The 25,327-nt window shown below is 39.3% G+C and overlaps 2 protein-coding genes across 5 annotated transcripts in view; one reads left to right on the top strand and one right to left on the bottom strand.

The window, feature by feature from the left end:
• Positions 1–25,327, bottom strand: part of LOC139940326 (DNA polymerase nu-like) — a 27,055-nt gene extending 1,728 nt beyond the window's left edge. The window contains exons 1-25 of one of the 4 annotated variants that reach the window (XM_071936531.1): positions 25,023–25,327; positions 24,200–24,387; positions 22,626–23,691; positions 22,047–22,099; positions 21,709–21,794; positions 21,197–21,397; positions 20,650–20,807; positions 19,941–20,050; positions 19,235–19,347; positions 18,764–18,896; positions 17,946–18,010; positions 17,318–17,401; positions 16,888–16,983; positions 16,408–16,464; positions 16,080–16,133; positions 15,517–15,582; positions 14,930–15,062; positions 14,354–14,468; positions 13,477–13,559; positions 12,865–12,936; positions 12,087–12,257; positions 11,405–11,483; positions 11,069–11,136; positions 10,503–10,564; positions 5,911–9,605 (exon numbers count right to left, since the gene is read on the bottom strand). In XM_071936531.1, coding sequence (XP_071792632.1) covers positions 9,552–9,605; positions 10,503–10,564; positions 11,069–11,136; positions 11,405–11,483; positions 12,087–12,257; positions 12,865–12,936; positions 13,477–13,559; positions 14,354–14,468; positions 14,930–15,062; positions 15,517–15,582; positions 16,080–16,133; positions 16,408–16,464; positions 16,888–16,983; positions 17,318–17,401; positions 17,946–18,010; positions 18,764–18,896; positions 19,235–19,347; positions 19,941–20,050; positions 20,650–20,807; positions 21,197–21,397; positions 21,709–21,794; positions 22,047–22,099; positions 22,626–23,691; positions 24,200–24,350 — 3,330 coding nt within the window. In that variant the 5' untranslated portion in view covers positions 24,351–24,387; positions 25,023–25,327 and the 3' untranslated portion in view covers positions 5,911–9,551. Of the gene's footprint in view, positions 1–5,910; positions 9,606–10,502; positions 10,565–11,068; positions 11,137–11,404; positions 11,484–12,086; positions 12,258–12,864; positions 12,937–13,476; positions 13,560–14,353; positions 14,469–14,929; positions 15,063–15,516; positions 15,583–16,079; positions 16,134–16,407; positions 16,465–16,887; positions 16,984–17,317; positions 17,402–17,945; positions 18,011–18,763; positions 18,897–19,234; positions 19,348–19,940; positions 20,051–20,649; positions 20,808–21,196; positions 21,398–21,708; positions 21,795–22,046; positions 22,100–22,625; positions 23,692–24,199; positions 24,388–25,022 lie in introns of those variants that run through there. The other 3 variants (XM_071936530.1, XM_071936532.1, XR_011786440.1) reach the window with 3 other exon arrangements.
• On the top strand, positions 2,585–5,718 carry LOC139940327 (uncharacterized). The gene has a single exon (XM_071936533.1). It carries the CDS (start codon positions 2,763–2,765, stop codon positions 5,226–5,228), a length of 2,466 nt encoding a protein of 821 aa, XP_071792634.1. The 5' UTR covers positions 2,585–2,762; the 3' UTR covers positions 5,229–5,718.

The following is a 25,327-nucleotide window of genomic DNA, read 5'->3' as shown; positions in this document are numbered from 1 at the left end:
CAGACACCTTTGGTAATTGTTGAAAACCCGAGGTTGATTTGACAAAGAACTTGGAACTAGTCCCAAAGGAGATGTAAAAAGAAAAATTAAGGCTAGTCCTTAGTTAGACCGAGTAACTCCGTCGAGATAAGATACAGTGTCTTAACTATTTGTGAAATCTACCCAGTATTCCCACTTGCATAAAATAATAAACCTGTACAAAATTTGACTCAATTGCTAATCGGAGTTGCAAGAGAGTAATGAAAAAGAAAAACACCAGTGTTGCACAAATGTATGTACTTTCAAATGCCGAAAAAAGACGTCAGGCCTGAAGTATTTTACATCAACAGCTCTCAATTATTTTGAGTAGTTTCCAATAGTGTCCACGCCTTTAAATTAGTTTGAATGGAAAGATAACCATAATGACCACACCCAGCTAATTGACGAAGACACTTACATATGACGGCAGAGAAAAACCCTTGTTGAACGTACAAACGTATGTACTTCCAAATGCCGAAAAAAGGCGTCAGGCGTCAGTGTTTTACGTAATATCAACAGCCCTTATTTATTTTGCGTAGTTTCCAATAGTGTCCACGCCTTTAAATAAATTTGAATGTAAAGTCAACCAAACTGACTACACCCTGCTAACTGATGAAGACACTTACATATGACGGCTGTTCCTAAGAGCTGGGGGACAATTTGTGGTGGGGGACACGATGGATCTGGGTATAGTGGCTGGATGCAATAGTTTCCAAAAGTCAGAGCAATCACAGCAAATGAAGACGGTTGGGCAATGAGAATAGATAACCAGAGCAAGAGAAAAGCAGCCAGGTCCCCGTAGATGGCCTTCAGGTAGGCGTAAGCACCTCCAGACGACGGCCAAGTGGTTCCTAGCTCGGCATAGCACAGGGCACCAAGGAGCGAGAACACCCCGCAAGCTGCCCAGATGACAAGGGTCAGACCCACGGAGCCAGCGCCTTGTAACACCCCCTTAGGGGAGATGAAGATCCCGGAGCCGATGATGATACCGATGTTTATAGCAACACCACTGAATAAAGAGATGGTTCGTTTCATCTCTACTCTTGAAGAAGAGGAAGCCATGCTCCCTTTACTCGTCTCAGACGAGTTGTCAGAAGCCTCCATTTTCCCCATTTTTGCTGCTCTCAAGGTTGGCTTTTGGTTGGTGTATGAATGCTGGCAATCCAAGACGGGGACTGGCACAGTTATAACACAGCATGTGGTTAAATTGCACCAGTCACGCTGCTGTGTTTGTTTGGGTGCGTTCCAAAATAAAACACAGGGTCAAAGTTCACTTAAAGATAATGCGAAGCCCAGTTAAGTTAACGACAGATGCTTTATCAAGCAGTTTGCCTATTCTATAGCATCATGTTTATTCAACGCCATGTATACACACGCCCCTTATAATAAATTAGGGCGGTAGTCAATTAAAAGTTTGATCACACGATAGTTTATGTCACTTTAAAAAAAGACACATATCTGAGTCTGACAGGTTTTCATGACTTCTGGTCGTGTTTTGTGTGCTTGGATCCATTGAGTCTGATCAAACGCCGGCACAGTCCCTTTAACCATCTCTGAAAAGGTGAATGAAATTCACGGCTTGTTCTCCTTAAAATTGGCAACTCTTGTTTGGTGGTTTAACAAAATGAGGGCGCTGTGGTTTATGGTTTACAACAGAGGTTCCTTTTCAAAACGGCTTCAAAAACTGAAACCAAGTGGTTGGACACTACAGACTGCACTGCTGTTATCTACATTAGTTCAGCCGAACCAGTCTTTATAGGGATGCTATACGTGTGGTGTGGTAATTACTACTCAAATCCAATATGTCAACAACAACTTGAAGCCTATACAGCAGCTTTCTCTAGCATAAACATGGAGAAAATAATTATTAAAACCTTTTTAGAAACACTTCACTTAGAAGTAATGTGGTTGTGGTAAAAGATATATGTTTTCATGACCCCAATTTTGAATCCGAGAAGCGTTACTGTCAGAGACGCTTCTCATATTGTGTATTCCTTAAGGGATGATTCTTGCCCTTCGTACGGGACATTTTTGCTCAAAATTTCCGGCGATATCGCAAAAACGCAACAACTTGAAATGAAATTTTACAATTTAGTTTAATTGTACACATCTACATTATAGGAGTAAAACAATTGAACGGTTAAAACAAATCAAAACAGGTAATCTTCGGCTTTAAACGTTTACAAAACCATGCATCGCCTCTCGTATTAAAAAAAAAAGCAGTTTGTTTCCCTAACTTGAAAGATGTCGTTTTTGATGATTCATCTTTTTATTTAACAAACTGTTATTCAGTATTTTCAACCTGTAAAGTGAATTGTCTGGGATTTTTCTCTATCTCCAATTCGGTTTGTTCTTTTTTTTTGCCCGTGAGGCTGCTCATAGTATGTGAAGCACCGTGTGAAAGTCGCCCACTACTATAGAAATGTGCACCCTTCATCATTTGCATGTAAAAGGGTAACCTATTAGGTAAACGGTGACCCTGTCTGCCCTTCAGTGGGCCCAGTATGTACCCCTTGTGCGTTGACTGAACGGGTATTGATAACGTGAAATAACCCATACACGGAAATTCCAATGAAATTACGCATCGCCCAATATTACAATCAGATGTTCCATTACTTTGGGATTCAAAGTTTCTCACCGTCTTCTGTAGCTCTATAATCTTAAAGCATAGAGCAAGAACTGGTATCTGGTGTTTGAGTAAACTGGATGTAACTTAACCGGAAGAACAGACGCAATTAGTCGTGATGTTTTCATTTCTGCTGCTGTGTGTTGCGTTGGCTGCACCTGCCCTATGTGCAACAACAACTAGTCAACCTGACAAGGTCAGTACGACTGATGGTAATGTAGTCAATACGGGAAATACCACTGCGGAAACTACCACTCCCAGGGCGGCACCATCGGTATGTAACTTATCCCTATATATTTCTGATGAAAATAATCCAATCCAACAATTCAACAAGCTTGTGGAAGACGACGGTGCCATTTTCATCTACATGAAATTGGATTTCATTGATGAGGATTTCGGTGGCACTTCCTCGGCCTACTTGGATGCGATTGGGAACATTATTGATCCGCTGACGTGGGTGTGGGCTAAAGGAGGGAGGGGTAAATTGTTACTTGCGTCTCCCTTCGATTTCAATCATCTATCGCTGACTACGTTGGGCCAAGGAGTTCATTCCTTGAATATAAAAGTAGAAGGATCTGATGGTTGCTTCGCTGGTACCAATAGAACCGATGGTGAGAAGTTACTTATGATTGCAGTGTTTTTACAAGACGTGATTAAGACACGGCACGGGGATGATGGAGATGCTGAAAGTGACGAAGGTACTGTCGATGATGAACTGATATGTCTTGAGAAACAGCTTGGCAAGAAGGATATCACACTTGCTGGTCTTTTCAATTTACCGGGTGGTTCATACAGTACGATGCAGCTAAGCACTGCTTATGACTGCTGGTCCAACGGTGAGGCGAATAAGAGTAAGCGAGTGTATAAAGAATCCTGGCTGAACTGGATCCTCGCTGGTGGGATCGTCTTGGCGATGTTCTCCCCAATCGCCATGAGCTTCTTCATTCAGAAGAACCCTCCAGAAACTGATGAGCATGGACTCGAGAGAATCAGTCTAGTGTCTGACCTCCCCCTTGGACTTAAATACGTTACATGCTTCTGGGCAAAGAATAATATCTGTGTTTCGACAACGCGTTGGACTTTGTTTTTACTCCTCTTCATTGTGATTCAGTACATACCAGTTCTGATTTCATTTCTAACTGATACGGATGGATTTATTAAACGATCCTTTGCCCTATATAACACCGGACCACAGAGCGAATTGCTAAGTGTCATCTCACACTTTCTTATCAATGTTATATTCCTTATGGCTGCCGTCATCCTGATGGAGAGGTTCTCCCGGGACGGTGCGTTCTTGGAACCACTCTTAAGGGAACGAGCAAAGACCCCGGATGGTGAAGATGAACCGATTGGTCGGAGTAATTCTGATGATGGCACCGCCAGAGTCAATGAGGACGAAAGCAACGACATATACAAACATATGGTTATTGTAGAAGCACCAATGGAGCTATGGGCACCTAGTACATCATTGGACGACTCACAAGCCTTCTTTTATTACATGCGTTGGAGGGCAAGGATGGGAGTTGACATGAAAGCATGGAAGTTTGTCATCTACGGCTGGCTGTGGGGCATGATTACTGAACACGTTGGCGCGCCACCAGATAACCCAAGGACTGTTCTTTGCGCTGTCATCTTCACCATCGCCTTTCCATTCTATATACCCTTTGCTTTGATCTTCTTTGCCTTCAACACACTGCCACTCATGTACTGTATGACGAGATGTGTACAGACTTTAATAAGTGATAATGTCAAGTGTACAGAGATACTGTTCTCTTTGCTGATCGCGGTTGCATCCATTGCTTGGTTCTTCAAGTTTATAGCGACGTTCGTGTACATAGCTGAGCTTATCGGCTATTCCTTCATGGGGTTCGTTGTAAACGCCGATGTTGTTGGTCCTACGGTCCTGGTGATTGTCATCATAGCTGGTTACATCGTCAGGGCAATCACCGAGTTTTACGATGGCTACTGTGTGTTGTTCAGCAAAGTCTTGGCGGTAGCAGAGGCTCACGACGATGCGGTTGAAAAGAAAAGGGCCGCAGGAGGACCGGAGCTGGTGGTGTCCAGGCGACGAGGTGCAGCAGCCCGTAATCGGATGGCGCGGCAGGCACAGAGTTCCACTGAACAACGTCAGTCCAGCATCGAGATGGGACCCATGGATGAAGAGCGTGACAACGGGACAGCAACCACGCAACCACCACCGGGCGACGAAGCCGCTTACACCCCTCTTGTTAGTTTCAACGCCAAGTCAATCCCGACCTTAAAGCTCGAACTCTTCTGGCTGATAATTGAGAAGTACCGGCCCATCAGGGTGCAGGTTGCGTCTACATTCTTGCAGCTTCTCGTCATCATACTCTGCATCGGGTTCGGGATGTCTATACTGGCCATCGCGGACTCTCTAAGTAACTTATCCACGACGGTTGAACTCTTTGCCTCGGTGATTATTGCCGGGGTGGTTCCAACAGTTCTCCTCGCTTTGAAGTCACCTGCTTCTCAAGATTGCTACGACAAGGCGAAGGAGCGACAGATACAGGCTGATGTCACCCACTTCGCACAGACTGGTCAGCTTAAAAGCTCAGCGGCGTAACATCATCCACGGGCCGCAATACTGTTTCTGTAGTATGGAACTGCCATCCTCAAAATATTTCCCGATTTTTGTTTTAAAGGCACTGGACACGTTTGGTAAAAATAATTGTTAATAGCATAAAAAATTACTTGTTATTAACGAGCAATGGAGATCTGCTGATAGTATAATATTACAATGTGAGAAACGGCTCCCTCTGAAGTAATGTATTTTTTCAAAAAGAAGTAATTTCTTACACAAAACAATTAAACACTTCCTCTGAAATATTTGTTTATGCATCTGAAAGCAGACATGCACCAAGGGTGCATTTTCTTCCATTATTCTCTTGCAAATTCGATGACCGATTGAGCAGACATTTTCACATGTTTGGTCTTGGACGCTACCAAACGTGCCCAGTTCCTTTAAAGGAACACGTTGCCTTGGATCGGTCGAGTTGGTCTTTGAAAAGCGTTTGTAACCGTTTTTTATAAAATGCATATGGGTAGAAAGATGTTGTAAGCGTAGAATACAATGATCCACACAAACATGCCTCGAAATTGCGTGGTTTTCCTTTTACCTCGTCGACTAACACGTCGGCCATTTATGGGGGTCAAAATTTTGACCCCCATAAATGGCCGACCATGTTAGTTCGCACAGTAGAAGGAAAACCACGCAATTTCGAGGCAAACTTGTGTGGATCATTGTATTCTACTTTTAAAACATCTTTCCATCCATATGCATTTTATAAAAAACGGTTACAAACCCTTTTGTTTTGACCAACTCGTCCGATCCAAGGCAACGTGTTCCTTTAATATCAACAGCTCGACTCGAGCGCTTTTTACAAAGAAGTTTTGATGGTCATGCGCGGTAATGACCAAAGTAAACTCTGTCTATAAATAAGAACTGAAATACTGAATGAAGTTACACGAAATGCACATTTGAATTTACGCTAGGCTGACGTGAGTATGGTGGATTGATTTGTTTTATAGATATTGATGTTAAATAGATGTTAAATTTGCATTTGGGATAAAGAATGTTAACTGGTATAACACTTATAAAACAACGATGTGTGTGGCATTGTATACCTAGTACTTTCCAGAGTCATGTGAACAAACATCGACAGGCAAACTACTCAGGTGTAATGGGATTTGAACCCACGACCTTTGCCTTTCTAGAGCAAAGATACTTTGCCCCGATTGCAAATATTTTCGTAAGTATTTTTTATTATTTTGCAGCTATACTTTAAGAATAATATTGCCAAATTAAATAGATAAATAAATGAATAAATAAATACATAACCAACTAACTAACTAGTAACTAACTAAACAAAACAACCAATTATACATTGCAGTCGATGAGCCTAACTAGTTTTGTTTTTAGGCGCCTTGATCGGTTTTCTGGAGAAGTGCGCATTATAAATCCATATTATTATCATTATATATTTTGGACGCATTTTTATAGTGAACTACAATGGTGTTAACTGGTTTATGTTTTTTTTTGTGAAAGAAATAGTTAACTAATTTTGCGGTGGAATTCTTTAAACATACATTTGGGGTTTGTAAGTGTAGTTTTTAGTCGTGGGCCCGTCTTAATTGTGTATAATTATTTGTTTTAGTCTTTTGCGGTTATCGGTAAATTTTAAAATGGGGTCTTTTTTTATTGCGTGAAACTAACGGTGACTGCTCTACATGTGTTCCGGGCAGGCACCCCGATGTTCCGGCTCCCCTATATTCCGACAATCTCTCGTGATATGTACGCTATAGAGTGGGTTAGTGTTATTCAAGTTTAAGGTTAGGTTTAGGGCTGTCGGAACAAATGGGAGTCATTACGTAGTTCAACCATGGTTCAACCAAATTAACAGCTCCTTAAAACAGCGTCCATTGTACGCAAACACTTTTACGTCATGCGATTCAAAAAGTTTCCCATTCAATTTAAGAATCGAGTTGAATGTTTAACTGATAATAACAATTACAAGAATAATTGTGTACCTGTAAATCGCTTGCTTTCTATTTCGTAATGAGTTTTATAATTAGTATTCATTGTGTATTGTGCACATCCAGGTTTTTATGTAGTGTCTTTCATCAGAAGTAATTACAGATTAACTCACAAAAAATATAGTTTTGTACAAAGTTTAGTAATATTGTAATTAACTTAACTATTTTCATCATTTGTATTTGGAAGTTGGAGATGCATCGCCCGATTTCTTTGGCTAATGTTAATTAATTATCGGTAACTATGGGTCTGTGATCCAGGAAGTTATACACTTTTATTTGAGGATATGAACAAACAAATCATTCAATCACAAGTAAAAGTAGGGATGTGATAGGTCTTTTTTTTTTTTGGGGGGGGGGGGGGGTGCAACCAAAACGGAGAAATCACATTCGTGTAATAGTTTTAAACAATGAGTTTTGTCGGAACCCAATGTTTAGCCCTGTGCCCTGTGCTGGAACAAGTATTGGAACAATTCGTTTAGAGAACAATCGCGCAATGCAATTTAACACATTGTAACTGATAACAACAATTACAATTAAACCCAGTCCTGTTTTTTTAAAGTTTTTTTTTATTACAATTCAAGCTTTTAAGCATGTTTTTTGGTCCTTTCTGTTCACATGCAAGGCTGTTATTTTAATGAGTAAAGCGATCCGGTTAGAGAGGACTTAAGAATATTTGAAGAGTGATAAATATTAAGCACATTAATTATTTTTTAGCAAAACTTTTTTTTATAGTTAAACACCAGGTTCATTTAATTTCATTTGAAAATGAATTCCGTTGAATCAGTATTCCAGTCAAAAGGAGTAACTCAATTTTAACAGTTTGGCATTACATGGTAAAAAAGGTGGCAACATTAAATTTTGCATAATAAACCACAAAAGTAGCTAAAAAGACAATAATAGTTTATATGAATTATGGATAAAACATGTATTCATACTTAATTATTTTTTTATGAAATTGTTTAAAAAAATTGTTTAAAACTATTTTTTATATCTTATCATTACACACAAAACCTTTTGTCAATTAGAACAAGAAACACAAAGCCAAATTACTTATTGGAAAGAGTTAAACAGTAATAATATTTTATTCAAATGGAAGTTCTTAGTATTGTTTAAACACAATATGTATATAACTTGTATGGTGGAATGTATACAGTACTTGTACTTATTAAACTACTACGTATTCAACTATTGATACAAACATGTGCCATGTCTTAAAATATTATTTTGGATGAAAAGATAATTAAGGAGTGTATAATAATTTACAAAGTAGTCATATAAGATTATGTTCGATTGCAAAGAGTACACAATCTAAGGGTTTTTCTATACATCTTAATGGAACAGAACTACGCAAGTAGAATAACGCCCGGGCAATTTGTACTTGTCATGCGCTTTACGATCGTGGAACTGTTCCCCGGGTGTTGTAGACACGCGCGAACATCGCTATAGCAACATTCAACACATGAACAAACTTATCATGGTGCATTTTATTTCAGTCGTCATTTCCCCTTGCTCCAAATATTATTGTTCCAGTAACTGAATATGTATGAAGTATAGTCAAACAAATATAACATGGTTCATTTCGGGTGGACAGTCAATATAGTCAATATGAGCTCCCCTCGGTATTTGAAGTTGACAAACTAGTTTGTCAACTCCAGGGAGCTATTAGAAATATTCAGCGTTAAACCATGTTATATTTGTATACTATTGTTTCATTCAATTCATATTAAAGCCATTGGACCCTTTCGGTACAGAAAAAAAAAAAAGTTCACAGATTTACAAATAACTTACAGGGTTTACAGAAGGTAGTGGTGAAATACTTCTCTTGAAATATTATTCCATGAAATGCTTTACTTTTTGAGAAAACAGTAAAACAATATCAATTCTCGTTAACGAGAATTACAGATTTATTTTAAACACATGTCATGACACGGTGAAACGCGCGGATACCAGGGTGGGTTTTCCCGTTATTTACTCCCGACTCCGATGACCGATTAAGCCCAAATTTTCACAGGTTTGTTATTTGATATAGAAGTTGTGATAAATGAAGTGTGGGCCTTGGACAATACTGTTTACCGAAAGGGTCCAATGGCTTTAAATAGGAATGTTTTCCAGCATTGAACTAGCCAGCCCGACCACAAGGAGAGAACAGGTCCTCTGGTGTTTTAACAGACCACTGTTTAAAGAAAACGGCTGTAAGCTTTTTGAGCAAACTTCCCTAACCTCAAAGATGTCATCAATGTTTTTGTACAGCTAGAGTATCCATACAGTTCATTGCTGGAAAGAGTGGGCAGAGAATGGTGTGGGATGTGGTGGTGGTTGGAGTTGTATAACAAGCAGTGGAACAGCTACTGTGCTACTCCAGTTGACCCCAATTTGTCCCTGTACTTATTGACACTGGCAACGGCACCTGAAGCAGAATTTAGACACAAGGCATTGGAGTTTTTATTTTCATTTATTTATTGTTTTGTTTGTGTTTATTTCCCCCCACCCCCTTAGCACTATTGCCATACCCACCCAAGCTACATATGTAAGCCTATGTGTGCCAGTGCTCTAATTTTTGATACCTTCTGGGGACCATGGACAAAACAAAAAAGGGAAAATAAAAAGACTCCAAAAGGAATGTCTAAAGACCTAATTTGGAATTTTGTGTACAAAGTCTATGGGAAGATCTACAGTACAGGGACAATGGAAAGATCAAAAGATGTCTACACAGGGATGCATATTTGAGAATGGGTGCACAAGAATGAGCGTGGTGTGAGATGTGTTTTTATACTCCGTAGGCGGACAGTAACACGAGTGTGGATGACCTATGCAGATAGTACTACGCTTGTCATCTTCTTAGTGTGATACGCACATTACGCACAGCTGTACAGTACAATTGTTCATGTCGGTTTATGCTGTCTTCTCCAGAGTGAAAACTGCGACCGCAGTCTGCGAACTACTAACCCCCTCCACAATCGTTAAGGATATAGACATGAAAATCATCCACTAGGAGCCTGGCTGGTAGAGCAGGATGCACTACCTTCCCAACGTTTCATGAAGCAATTATGTTTCAGTGCCTTGCTCAAGGACACAAGTGTCATGACTGGGTATCAAACCAACACTCTGCTGCTGACAACAGCAGAGCTTGGGTCCAGTGAACTAGACCACTCGTCCACAACAAACCACAGAACTACCATTTTGATTTTGATTTAGAAAACAAACAAACAAACAGTGAGAAACATGGCACAATACTTGTATAGCAAAGCAACATGAAATGGGAATTATGTCTTTACAGAATAGTCAAAAGATTTGTACAACTTACCTGCAGGTGGACTCCAGATCCAAAGTGAAACTCTTTCACCTCCATCTTGGCTTTAAGAATACCTTCAGAAGCAAAACAAAATAGATTCTCTTTTTAGCAACAAGAAATGACTACGGTGGATTTTGGGTGTGCATGGGGATTTTTATGGTTCATCTTAGATAATTTTGTGGGTGTCATGGCCTTGCGGTTAAGGACTCTTTGGTGTTTCTTATCAGCAGAGTGTGGGTTCGAGTCCCAGTCGTGACACCTGTGTCCATAAGCTAGACCATTGCTTCATCCTTCAAATGGGACGTAAAGCTGTAGGTCCTGTGTGTTGTCTAATACACGTAAAAGAACTCACTGCACTTATCGAAAAGGGGAGGGGTCAGCATATTGCGCCACAGCACCTTGTAAACCATTACATGGTGATATGTAAAAAGGAGTAGGTCTCATAATTCAAAACGTAGTCGCCCATACCCTGCTGGAAAATACTGAATGTTAAATCGCCTTGAGTGTCACCAAGTGACAGATATGCGCATTATATAAGAAGCCATTAATATTATTATTGTGGATGTCAAGTTACTGACCTTTGACCTGCTCAACATCCTCATCTGCGACCTCTAAGAGCAGCTCATCATGAATCTGTACTAAAAGTCTGCAGAGGGAAAAATCAATATTGATCGTTAGACGAGAAAAAGAAATGCCATGGATGAAAACGAAGTTGCTGGGCAACTTTTGATCAGTACCGAATATGAGAAACACATGGATGTATTTAACAACAATTCCATAATGCAAAGAAGAGTACAATTGCGCAAATGATTACAAAAACAGTGATTGTCAAATATTTCATCAAGTAACGAACAATGATTTTCTGTTTGTCAGTATTTGTTTTGGGTTTATCAAATGAAATGTTGTATTTTTACCTTGCTTTGAGTGTTGGTCTGGCTGCCAGTGCATGTACCACTTGAATCATAGCTACCTTACATACATCAGCTGCTGAACCTGTAAAATCAATCATAATACAATAGTAAATAACTTGAAGTGTTTACATGGAGTCTGATGTGAGAGTTATTGGGAATGGGGGGGGGGGGGCCTTGGTTGAATCAGACCCAGTAGGTCATGAAGTAGGCAAGGGCTGGGTTTTTTTGCGACAGGTGGGGGGGGGGGTTGACCCCAGTCTCCTCTAGAATCTGCCAATGTTTACCTTTACTTCTAAAACATTGTAGGCAGATGCAGGGGTTGTCAAATAAAGTTAACTTCGCAAAACCAGCAAGTTCATTCATTCAGTTGTTTCTTTTATTTTTTCCCCACACAAAGAAGAGTAAGTGATATAATTTACATTATTTCATAACAAAGTTGCTCTTGAACCAAAATTAAAATGATTGTTCATAATCAGATGGAATGGTAAACATTTGGTCTAACATCATATTTTCCCAATTTCTAAATTGTTTACAACTTCTTCAACTGTTTTGTTTTCATGGAGTGCATTTTGCAGTGCACATATATCATTTTGTAAAAGGACGCCATGGAGTTCTGAAAAAAACAAGCATTTAAGGGCTGGTTTCATGAGGGGAAAAAACACTTAATCTTCCGTTTCAGAAATACCTTGGACCACAAAGTTGACACATTGCCTCTCAGCATGAGAGCGGACGTGAAAGTTACATGAGTTGATGTTCGGTATAAGACGACGTCTCTTGAGAATGGTCTGAACGAAGCCGTGACGCTGACAGCAGGAGATGCAGGACCTTGTGAAAGAACTCACACCGCGGAAGGTACCTGGAAAGGAAGCAAAATGAAGTTTAGTTTGGGGGTTTTACCCATACACTGTAGACCTTGTATGTACGGACTGAGGGTCGATAAACACTGCACACTCATTGCTTTCCAAATTTGTTTGTTTGTTTCATGTGAACATTTGTTGAACATTCGTTATGAATTGCACAAATCAAGAATTGTGACTCAGTAACTAGACATCGTGTATGGGTAAAAACCAAACCTAATAGACAACAATACTTATTATAATCATTGTGCAACCACCTATTTAGGATTCGAGCCCACAACCTTGTGATTGCAAGTCCTGCAGTCTAACCATTAGACCACACTTCGGAGAAACACCCACAGGCTATACAGGTGGGCATTGAAGCAACGCCCCAATATTCTATAGCAGATGTCTTCACCATAAGACCACTGAGATAAGTTATCAGTAGATGAGTTTGTGGAAAAGTTTCCTTTTCTTGCTACCACCTTTTAATTCCTCATGAAATAAAATAGTATCTCATTAACTCAAATCTCATTAACTCAAACGAGATATTCCTTTTTGTAAAATTAAGTGAGAATGTGTTGGCAGGATACAAAAAATTCTCCAAGTTTTCTTTGTAATACTCACTGAGGAAACTCTTGGTGAAAGTCTTTGCTTCTTCTCTACTCACGCTCAGTGTCTCGGCCAACTTGTCAGGACCTATCAGAACAGGACCAAGGGTTATAAACAACGGAGTAGGGTATTGTGCATCTTAAGCGGCTTGACCTTTACATGCTAACAAGTTGATTCCAGTGGTCAATTGAGCATGGGGTCAATTGAAAGACAAATTGAATTTTTAAATGTTTGCAAAGTGGAAAACAATGAGGTTAGTTTGATAATGTGATCGCATGTCATACTTTTGAAAATTGGACAGAATTAGACATTGGTTTGAATCTCAAGCAACTTTCAATGATTTTGTATTAATGTCATATTTTTTTTTGATGATAAATTCTTTTCAGTTTTGTCTGATTTTGCAAGAAGACACTGAGTGAGACTTAGATGAGACTTATGGTAGCGTTTTCAATCTGATTCAGTGACTCAATGACTCATTCCTTAGCTCAATAACTCACTCCATCACTCACTCCATAATGCAATAACTCAATCATAAATCAATAACCCACTCCCAACTGAATTACTCGCCCCGTTACTCAATCACTCACTCCATAACTCAACCACTCATTTCTTCACTCAATAACTCACCCACTCCATAGATGACGGAGTAAACAATTCTCTTTGTCTTTTCTCGTTGTAACGTGGTGACCTCTGTGCTTGGCATTCCCAGCCTATAATGAGTTGAAAAAAACAAAACAAAGTTTGTTAAAAGAAATCATTTATTTCAGGTTTGTTTGAAAATTGTGACTGCTCGAAATTCAAAAGAAAGAGATTTTAGTATTAGTTACGGAAAATTTTAACCCACTTTGTATAATGACCAGAACAGTACTTTATTTACCCAAAATAAGATTTGTGTTGCTGTTGTTGTCACGAGTGAAAAAGTGGCAGTGGGATACAGCATCTTCTCTCTCGTTAATTTATATCAAACACCTTACAAGGACAACTGACATGAATGTCTGGGTAAGTTTCAAATAGCTTTGTGTTGAACCAAGAAAAATTGACTGTAGCTCAACCACGTTACTCTGAAGTTCGCACGCTCAGGTCCCATGTTTGTCAGTTTTACTTGGTTCAACCCAAAGTTTTGTTAACTTACCTTGTCAGTTTCCCTTTGGTTTTGTACTTAATATTTGAAATAAAAAGTTGCATCCCCTTAAGGTGATCCCTCCATGCTACACGACAGTGTCAAGCTTAAATCAAAATTTGCGCTTCACAGTGTGTGACTCCATTTGACTTTCACTTCTAAATCAAACCTAAGTTGAAGTTTTTTTTTGAAAAGAACCCAAAACTTTAACCCCTGAACCAGATGAAACGACGTCAACGATTCATTCAATCACAATTTGATGACATCACTTCCAAACACCTGGTATTTGTAGTTGACAACAACTGAATGTCTAGTTTTCTACTTTCTTGAGTTTGACACATCAAGAGGTCATTGTTTAGCGCAGGCCTTATCATACTAACTTACCACTGGGAGGTTAACTCAGCAAAGATATCTTGGCAGTCTTTCTTATTGAATGCTCGAAGTAAGACAGGATCGTTGGACAGATGGGCAAGTAGACGAAGCTCTATTGACTGAAAGTCTATCAAGTAAAAAAGAGACAAAAGTAAACCAACCTCTATTCATCTTTTCTTGTTATTTTCTTATTGTATGATTTATTCATCAATTCATTAATTCATTAATTCATTAATTGTAAACAACCAAAAGGCTTACACTATTCAAATTTACATAGTTTTTAGTTTAGAAATTTACAAAAACAAGCTACAGGAAACATCAATATATGCAAACAAATATGAAAGACTGCTCGAGATTCTATTCCAGAAGGGGAACTTTGAGAGGGCAGGGCCATTTTCATTGTACAAAGGGCACTTCGGTCTATAGGAAACTTTTGAATGGGCACCAAAGCAAGGACCAGGGCAACCGAGACCACTGCATCCATTGAATTTCTGACCTGCTTTTCAAACTTTCAAATAGCTTTTTTATTTATGTGGTTAATTGTGTAAACTTTACTTTGATGATTGATTGAGATTGAAATCACATTACCTGCAGCAATGAATGACCAGCCAGTGTGACTGACAAATGGCTTCCTGGCAAGGATTGAGACACATCCATGTTGCTCATTATCGTTGACTGTCCCCTCAACAACAACCGACTGCTTTGGGATATTCTGAAGATTCTATTCAAGTAAATGAAGGAATTCAAAGGTATCAATCAGGAACAAGTATTTGTAGAAGTGTTTGAAGGATACTCTCTAAGGCTTCTGTCCTGCCTTTCATCTCCTGTTGACCCTCCCTTTGATTTCTGCTTCGGACAAGACACTTTAGGTTTTTAGTCCCTACTCATTGCTTGGATTGTCCCTCAGTTTGGCTTTGTCTTCCATATCTATAATTGGCATTTCTTCAACAATCACATTCAGGCCTACAGGTTAAAGTACAAGGAGCTTTTAAAGGTTCCCTGGTTTCATTATAAGAAATATAACACTCAGAAGAAAATTTCAGAAGATCAATTCTTCCCAGAACCAACAATCACTCAAAAGACATCTTCCTACATGGTGTCACTGCAAATCATTGATGTTTGTCTTTCCACTAAAACAAACTTTCAAGTCTTATTAAGAAATACAATCTACTTACTGGATTAGCAGACTGTAAACGACCACTCGCTGCAGCCGTCTGTTCCCAGCTGGTATGTATACAACCCTAGAAGAAACAAACAAATTTGGTTTGATTTGAAAGTGACAATCAGTAAATTATTCTCTTTGATGAGAAAATGTTGGTTCTAAACAAAGCCAGGATTGGGATGATCGAAATCAATCATCTGAAAGAACAAAACTTCGTGTGACAAGGGTGTTTTTCTTTCATTATTATCTTGCAACTTCAACGACCAATTGAGTTCAAATTTTCACAGGTTTGTTATTTTGTGCATATGTTGAGATACACCAAGTGAGACGACTGGTCTTTTGCCAATAGTGTCCCATGTCTTTAAAGAAAAAATGCCAGGAGAATTATTAAGAAACAGAAATACATGGTCTTGCTTCAGAGTTGTAGATTTTGACACATGATATTTTCAGACCAAAGACTGTAAGATTTTTCGGTAAGAATTCCAGAAATACTTGAAAAGTTTTCACAATAAAGAAACAACATCATGAAGAAACAGCATCATGTAAGTGTGGTTAGTTACAATAAAGTGTACTTACATGGTCAACACTTTCTAGTAGTCCATCAACGTAGGTTGACTTGAGTTTGACAAGCTTTGAATAGGAAAAAACAAAGGGCTTTTAATGCATAGGCAGTAGTGTGGTAGATGTATTAATAACTGAGAGCATTTGGTTCATACTTGATTTGATTTCACTGTGAACATCTTGATTTGCTCCCATTCAATTCGATGTAACCAAAACAAGGCTGGCAGGAGAATTTATAGTTTGGTTTGTTCTTGAACAATGAACATTAGCATCCATTACTGGTTTTGGATACAGGGAACACGACCAAGATGGTGGTATTGTGGTAATGGTCTATGGTATTTACCTGTCTGTATCTCAGCACTAACTTTGGCAAGGGATGCAGTGACTGCAGTTTATTCAACTGAAATAACAAAGAAATAATAACACCAGTTAGTCTAATAGATGTAATTTTTGCATTGGAGATAAAGAATATACATGTAAATATTACACAATGTACAAAATCCACAAACAAATCACTTGGTTCGGATTTGAACCCCGATCTTTGCATTGCTAGAGCAGATGTCTTACCACTAAAACACTGAGCTTGTCCAGTGGCTAGAGGCAGTTCATACCCTATGGGTTAGCAGTGGGTATTGCAACAATTTAATGGACCTGATTTTTACATCGGGAATAAAATAACTTGGGAAAGTACCGAGTATACAATGCCTAATCCACATTGGTGTAAGGGTAAAAACAAACTATAACAGATGAAGACAGTATGCTATTCACACAATTACTGATGTGACTTGTTCAGTTTAGCTTCACATCACAGTCATAGACTTACCACGGTTTCTGAAGTTGATTTCAGATTCAAGACATTTGTCCGTGCTAGCTTCTTCCCCTGGCACAGCTTGTCAAGATGCAGCTCTTCAAACAAAATCTGAAGCACAAACAAAGAAATAGTCACAAATTATGAAAGAATGTTGAGACTTTCTTTTTTAGCCTTTTTGTCAACAACATGTCATGTACTCCTACTCTACCTCAAAATGTTAAGATAACTTTTGTAGTGACTACTTTTATGTAATTTTGGGTTGAACAAAGATAAAGTGATTCAAGGGGGACCTGACGCAGTAACCTTCAGGTTAAAACGCTGGCGCTGTACCAACTAGGTCATCTAGCCATAATGTTTGCTGTCTCCCTATTTGTCCAATATCTACGTTGGGGGGGGGGGGGTTGCCAGTCCGAAGCCATTAAACGTAGCTTTGGAGACTTACATGTCTTAGTTGAGTGTGACTTGCAATCTGGAAGGGATGACCCGCTGCCTTATAGGTTTCTTGCTCTACTTGAAGGATCTTACTCTGAGGATGAAGGAAAACAACAACGTTGAGGATGGATGACACAGGAGAGGTATCAAGCAAGAAGACCAATAGGTTTATAAGATTAGAGGGTCAATTTCACAAAGAGGTAGGACTAGTCCTAACTTTACCTAACTTAGGACTAGTCCTAGAAGATATTAAAAACTGATGGCTAGTCCTAACTAGAGATAAGACTGGTCCTAACTCTTTGTGAAATCGACCCCAGGAAGCTTAGAAGCTTTAGGTTCAGAGGGGGAATAAATCCGTATCAAAGAGGTAGGGAAGTAAGGGTAAGACAGGGAGGGATCGACTAAAAGCAGGGATTAAGTCTGATCCTTTCTCTATGGTTGTAACACAAACTGCACCCGTGAGACAAGAAGAGGTTTGAGAACTAAACAAGAGACTGAAGAGCAGTGACTTGTCTGGCACCAGATCAAATCCACTCTTTGCAAACCAATGGTTCATTATGATGAAATCCTTGATAACACATAAAAATTAATGTTTGTGTAATCTTGTATTGTATAGTTTAAAACGAGTAACAATTTACCTGCAGTATCTCAGCATACTTAACCAATGTCTTTGAATGGACAGAAATTCCTTGAACCTCCATTGCTAGGGATAGACAATAATAAAATGTTAATTTCATTTAATGACTACCTCTGTACCAAACAAATCAATCTGCAATAAGGGCCAAATTTCATAAATCACCTAAACTCAAAACCTTTCTACAAGCACAAACAAATCTTGCCTATAGCCAAAAAAGCTTACCAGACAAATATCATACTGCTGACATTGTTGAGTCTGGTTCCCAAATAATTTCTTGCTAAACTAAGAAAATTTTGTCGAATGAGACCTTCATCAAACCAGGACCTTGTATTTCTGAGCAGATCATGTAACACTCTCAAACATTGAGAAAACAAAATTAGCTATTGCAAAACAACTAACCTATCAAAAGGACAGAGGGTATAAATGCAAACAAAAGTTTTTGGGCCTGACTTTTCAATCCTAACAGAGTCTTTCTCAAAGGTCAAAGACTCAACAAAGATTCTGCTGGGGTCGAAACGTCATGCCATTCAATATATTTTTTGCACCCTCTAAGATTGGTACAGTATACATACTGATCAGTCCTTGAGCTGACTCTGCATACTTGGTGTACTGTAAGAAAAGTGTATTGCTTGAGCTTTGGGTGGGTAAACTTGATGTGATATTTAGCGGGCTAAGTGCATGGGCTGCTTGTTTGTGGTGAGCTGACCGACCACATCCACCACCAAGGGATACCACAAGACACTTTCTCAGTATTGTGTGCTTCCTGTTCTCAAACCAAAGGAACAAAACAAATGCAGCCTAAGACAAGATCTCATCTACCTGCTAGGATCGGGCACAGTCTCATCTCTAAATCTTGGAACAGCTGCCATAGGTTAGCCTCCTTCAGGAGGGGGAATAAATGCTTCATAACGGATCCAAGTACAGCCAGGTCCTTGTAGGTAGCTGAACATTTCTGACAAACAAAATCAAACAGAAAACAATAAAATAATTTTCTCAGTCATTACACATTTATGATACAACAATCTCCGCACCCAGTCCTTCTGCATCGAATTACCCTTCAAGCTTTGTTCTTTAGAATAATTAGAGCTTATTCTATAATCAGAACAATATAATTATGGTATTATTATATAATCAGAGCAAGGAAATTTTGCACACAAAAATTATTCTGGCAAAAGAATCAAGAAATCATTTTATTCCCAGGAAGAAATTGTGAAGAGCGTCACATATTATTACATTTAGGATTTGATTTAAATGAGACAATTCCACAACTCAGGCTTCTGATTGGCTGACCTTATAATCAGGCAGGTACGTGGTGAGTAGATCGGTGAATGTGACTGGTGGATGATCAGCGTCTAGGAGCCAAGCAGCCACTTTAGGATCAAATACCAGCCACTTGGAAGCTACTAGAAAATAGGAAAAGGGAAAGTAAACAACAAGACCGTAAAGGACAGGAAAGAAACATACAAAGAGAGAGAGAGTGTGAGAAAAATATTGACAAATTAGAGCAAGTTTGATTGCGCTTGTTTAATTGACTACTGACCACCAACTTACATGCGCAGTAATGCAAATCACTCGACTGACTAAATTGGAAGCCTAGTCAATCATCGGTACTACCGTATTCAACATTCATATGCCTTCCGCATTTTGGCTAAAGTGACTTTCTTTGGTTCCACTTTACACATATTAGCATGGAACAGGCTATTGGGACCAGTGAACAAACCATGGTCCTGAGGCTGGTTCCAAATGGTCCACCACATTAGTCAACCTATGGTCGACCACCCTGGGTTCGAGCCAACATACATGCGCAGTGACACACGCACTCGAATAACTAAATTGGAAGCCTAGTCAACCTTACGTGCCAAAGTATTCAACCTACACTCCTTTGCCTTCCACATTTTGGCTAAAGTGTCTATCACTGGTTCCCCTCTGCACTTTACACAACCTGACTTACAAACAGAACACTAGAAGTGAGGACAAATTTGAGTATTATACGCACCTGTCACAGGGTCCAGATTGAAGCTTACAAGAACTGCATGAATCATCTCCTGAGCATCAAAGCAAACCTTCTGGATTGACTCATTACTCATTACATTAAGAAGAGTTTTCCTGTAAATGAAGAAAACTCATGATCAATTTCAGAAGATCAGGCTGAATGACTTATATCAATTGAGTAATGTTACTCATTACATTAAGAAGAGTTTCCTGGCAATAAAGAAAACTCAAGATTAACCTAACAAGATGAGGCGTACTTGCAGTCATCAGATTATATTGTCAGGGGCATTTTGAAGTAGTATCATAAAACTAGCCACCTAAACTAATCAAAAAGTTTCCCTGTAAATAAACAGTAACTAATATTTTTGATTCACTACTCATCAAACTGAGCTTACAAGAGTTTTCCTGAAAATACAGAATATTTACTCAAATTGAGTGTATTAACTCATTGCCTTGAAACTATTATTAATAAAATACAAACCACTGACCATAAACCGTGTCTCAACTCTCAATTCTAAATTCCGAAACGAAATGCGATGTCGAAATACACAATTTAAATTAAAAATATCTCTTTGTGAAATCAGACCTTTGTGAAATCAGAATTTTACTTAAATTATCTCTTTAAGAAATCAGACCAAGGATGATTTCTGAATTCCCCTCAAATACCAAATTATACTTTACATTTACATTTAATTTACATTAATCTAATGTACCTGCTCCATTGGTGCACTTCGATGTCAGCATTTTTGAGTGGTAGGGAAATCCCCTCCAGTTGACTCATTGTTTTCCTCACACCTGTTTCTCCTTGCTTGGTGTAGGCAATCACCAGACACTCAGCAGTATCATCACTGGGTCCAATACAATGCTTCTTCTGTACGTTCATGTTACGAGAGAGTTTTAGATACAATTAAAATTCACATCTAATGTAGGTTAGAATCTGCTGGAGAATGCTAGTTCAGATCCCCTGGACCCGTGCCTGTGGAATGAGTTGGGTGGTGGGTTCATATCCCACTTGAGGTGTCTGTAGACACTTGTCCACATGGCTTATGATAGATCAATGAGGGGCAAACTGATAAAATAAGTGGAGTGCAGGACTGGAGTTACACAAAGGCCACAAAGGTCTATGTTGCCCCTGGTCTTAGCCTTGGAGCCCCTACAAAAAAAGTGCCCCCTAGATTGTTCACCGGAAGCACCCTTTGAATTGAAAATGGCCATGTCCTCTCCAGTAAAAATCCAGGCTTGTGATTAATGAATACTTACATTTGATGAACTTTGGGGTTCTCTTAACTGAGATGATCCATCTCTGTAAACAAGACACATGTAAACTTCATCTACTTCAGTCAATCGCTCACAAACTTCAACCCTTGATCTGACTGTCATTCCGGCAACACTCTGGATCATTCCATCTTCCTTATTACACATTGTTGTTGAAGTGATGCTAGAAGTAGAACCACCAAACAGCTGAGAGTCAAAAGAAGTCAGGATAAATATTAAGACTACTTTAGCCAACTATTACACTTGGGTGTTATTGACCACCTTATGGTAAATTAATTGAAGGATATAAAAGCAGCAAAGAGGTTTGAGATCGGAGTTTTCCTTCTCCTAGGTGGGCAACCTTCCATGGTATATGAGCCCAACCTCCCCGGGTCATAAAATTTACAATTTCAGACTTGTCAGGACGTGTATTGTCATTGCGTCATGATTATACAAAAATGAATTGTCTCTAAAAGCAAAAAAAAAGGTGAAGTATATTTTGCAAAACATTACTATACCTTATCAAGTGTAGGTTGCCCTGACTTGTTGATGTTAGACCGTAGGCCTTGGAGCTCAAGACTCTTCTTAACCTTCAAAGGCACATCTGAAAATGTGTATGAAAACAAGCAACGATATAAGAAGCTGCACTGCTGGATGGAGAAGCAAAAAAGAGATGGCTCAACTAGTTTTACTCTGGGAGCATCAACATGGGAACAGATCAAGAGGGCATCCTGCAACAACATTTATGGAGCAGTTTTCAATTTACACAAGAACTTTAACATCAAAAACACCAACTGAAGATATTTTGACAAAACATGAAAAACAATGAAGTTTTCAGTTAGAAATTTCATCTGACCTTGCTGATGTGATGTTGAGCTGTCAAAGGCCTTCCTCTTCAGGTCAACTTGTCTGAAAAAAAACACAACAACATACCAGTATGAAAATCAGAAAGTCCAAAATTCTTCTTAAACAAAATAGTTAATGGCCTGACATTTCAACTCTAGCAGAGTCTTTTCTCCGGAAACATCAGGCCTTTAAAAATATTTTTTAAAAAGCTTGCAACTGCTAATTCTATTGTTCTCATTTTTATTGTTAAATATACGGAAAAATATAAAACTAAACTACCAAGAGCAAAAGTACAAGTAAAGTCTGCCGGGGCCATAATGTGTTCATCTCCGGTTTCATTAGCATTAACCAACTGAAACATGTGTATTCTCCCTGGACAGGATTACAGTCCATCAAAGGTCACTCCCAGCTCTCGTCCAATTAACCCATTTGTACTCTTGGGTGGAGATAAGCAATTACGATAAAGTTCCTTGCCCACACGTGTTGCGACAGACGAGGCCAGGACTCAGTAAATATAAAACAGAACTTTAATCTAATGCCCTAGATCGATGAACATGACTTAATTTTATTTTGCAAGTAGGGGGCCTACCTTAATCCTGTCTGATCAGATGTTTGTATATTTCCTGATGTAATTCTAGTCTCTAATCCAGCCACTGGAAGCTTGGATGCCAATACTTCACCACATCGCCCTACTCTGGGATGTTGCTTTCCTACACTAACAGCATCTTGATAAAAGGCTAACTCTCCATCTCCATCAGTGTTTCTAGCTCTTCTAGCAGGATGAACTATGTCCTTATCTAAGAGATTTCTAACTGAACCACTGTTTCCAGAGGTTTTCATTAAACTAAGATCACTACTACCCTCAATATGCTCTGGATACCTAGTTAGGTCCCTGCTGGACTCCTCAACTGTTTGTTGGAACTCCAGATAATAATTTGTGTCGATCGGAGGACTGTTTGGAAGCTGGGATGAAACAGGTACACTGCCAATAAGTGGAGCATCATGAGGATCAGATCTCAACTGTGGTGGTTTACTACATGTCGATGAAGCAGTGTATCTAGCACTCTCACCGATCCTGGCCTCTCTCTCAATATCTGACCTATGAATCTTGGAAGATTCCTGGTTTAGGACTAAATCTTTGTGGTGGCTACAATCTAACCTATGTGGATCCCTAGGGATGTTTGGAAGCTGGGATGAAACAGGTACACTGCCGATAAGTGGAGCATCATGAGGATCAGATCTCAACTGTGGTGGTTTACTACATGTCGATGAAGCAGTGTATCTAGCACTCTCACCACTGCTGGTCACTCTCTCAAAATCTGACCTATGAACCCTAGAAGACTCTAGTTGATTGTGTTGACCACCATCTAGCCTATGCCAATCAGGATCCTTTCTGTATCCCCCTGAGGTTGTAAATCCTATCTGATGGGTACCTCTTCGTGTCGATGATGGGATAGAAGCTTGCTCTATGCCAACACTAAACAAAGGAGGATTCTGAGATGATATATCCTCACTCTTAATCTCTGTCGAGCCTTCAACCATCTCAGCTCTACACGGTACACTTGTCTCTGAGCTCTCAGCTTTGATAGCATCCTGAGAGGGGTTTTCAGCTTTGAAACTTTCCTGGTAGAGGGTCTTGTAATATGTCTTCGGATCTGTTGAATTCAGCAAACAAATATTGCAGTGCTTTGATTGTTTTTAAAATTTCAAAAAATAACACAATTTTAAAACATGATTTTGAGAATATTTAGACAATAGGTGCGAATTTGAAGTTTGCAAAACTTGTGGAAATGGTCAACCAGCAGCAGAAAACCAGTTTTCTATGGCACGAATAATTATTTTGAAAAAATATATAAAAAATATCGGATTATCAGCTTAAAAGTTGCATGCCTAAACATTCTTGAAAAAGTTGATCTTAAAGTTAGCTTCAAGCTCTGGTGTTTCTGATCAGCAGGATGTGGAGTTGAGTCTTGGTACATGGTCTGGACACTAGTGTCCTTTAGCAAGACACTTCAATATGATTGTGTCCTTATGACATGCGCAGACAACCCTCCATTAGCCCCCATACATAAAGAGTTAAAGAGCCAATTCAATTTGTATCCTTGGCTATACAAAGTGGATTGGCTTTATCTATGTCATGGGGCTAACTTTAAACCAAATTACCTAAAGGGACTAGTCTCTGCTGTCTCGCTTCCCCTTCTCTTTTTCTGTGAGCCTCACGAAGAGCATGTAGTATAGTCCATGCATCATCGGACATCATGTGGATATCATCAGGCTCTGGTGGCGGCTTGAGGGGAGTCCATACTGGGGACATTGCAGGAGGTTGTTCAGCAGACAGTACACAGAGAACCCTGCATGGTAAAACCACAAACATTGTATCTAGGGGGTGCCGCATGAAGCGTGGCATCACGCTAGTTAATAATAATATTAAATAAAGAATCATTAATAACGTGCAAAACAGTAGCGGAAAGATTCTGCCTTGAGGCGCTGGAAAAGTTTGTATAAAAACAGTATAGCTCCATGAACCCCAGAGATTCTTTCCTCCATCAATAACGACACGTGTACAAAACTTCTTCTGAAAGCACCCCTCCTTTGGATCACCTTGTTTTACAATTACAGAATCTCCAAGGGACAGAGTTTGCCCAACCATGAACTAGAACACCGGAATTTAGTTGCGATAACGTAACCCCCCTCTGTGATGACGGCCGTCGGGAGGAGGGTTACGTTAACGCAACTAACATCAGCACTGTAAATGGCGGAAGTAATATCTCTCGCAACGTAAAACATATAAGATTTCAGTGTGTAAAAGTGTCACTGTCATTGCATTGTAAAAAAGTTGGATACAATTTTTTTACAAGTAATATTAATAATAATATAAATGAATAGTGGCAACCTTCCGAGGCCCACGGGTGCTCCCAAGTTAACCCATGATCGCTCGAGACACATTCGTTGAGGTGACATTGCCATTGCTGTATACTTTACTTACTTACTTTACTTTAGTCCATCGATCCTTGTAGGGCAATGGCAATGCCTAGCTGTTCATCCATCGGCATCGAGGGGTTGTCAGCAATGTACCACAAGGTGTAGAATTTAGAAAGCTACCGCGGTGCGTTGTCTTTGTCGATGAGATTTTTAGTAACTCACACTGTCGCCTGTCAATTTATTCTGTGCTGTTTGTTGTTGGAACCTTAGAGCCTATCCCCTTTACCAACATTGGGAGAAATGGGAGCAGAATTCAAAACCACACCATTTCTAATTCAACACAGTTGACAGGTAGTAAACAAAAAAATA

Source organism: Asterias amurensis, chromosome 8 (genome assembly GCF_032118995.1).
Source record: "Asterias amurensis chromosome 8, ASM3211899v1".
Classification (NCBI taxonomy): Eukaryota; Metazoa; Echinodermata; class Asteroidea; order Forcipulatida; family Asteriidae; genus Asterias; species Asterias amurensis.
Note: the sequence above shows the minus strand (reverse complement) of the source record. Positions and strands in the feature narration are given on the sequence as shown.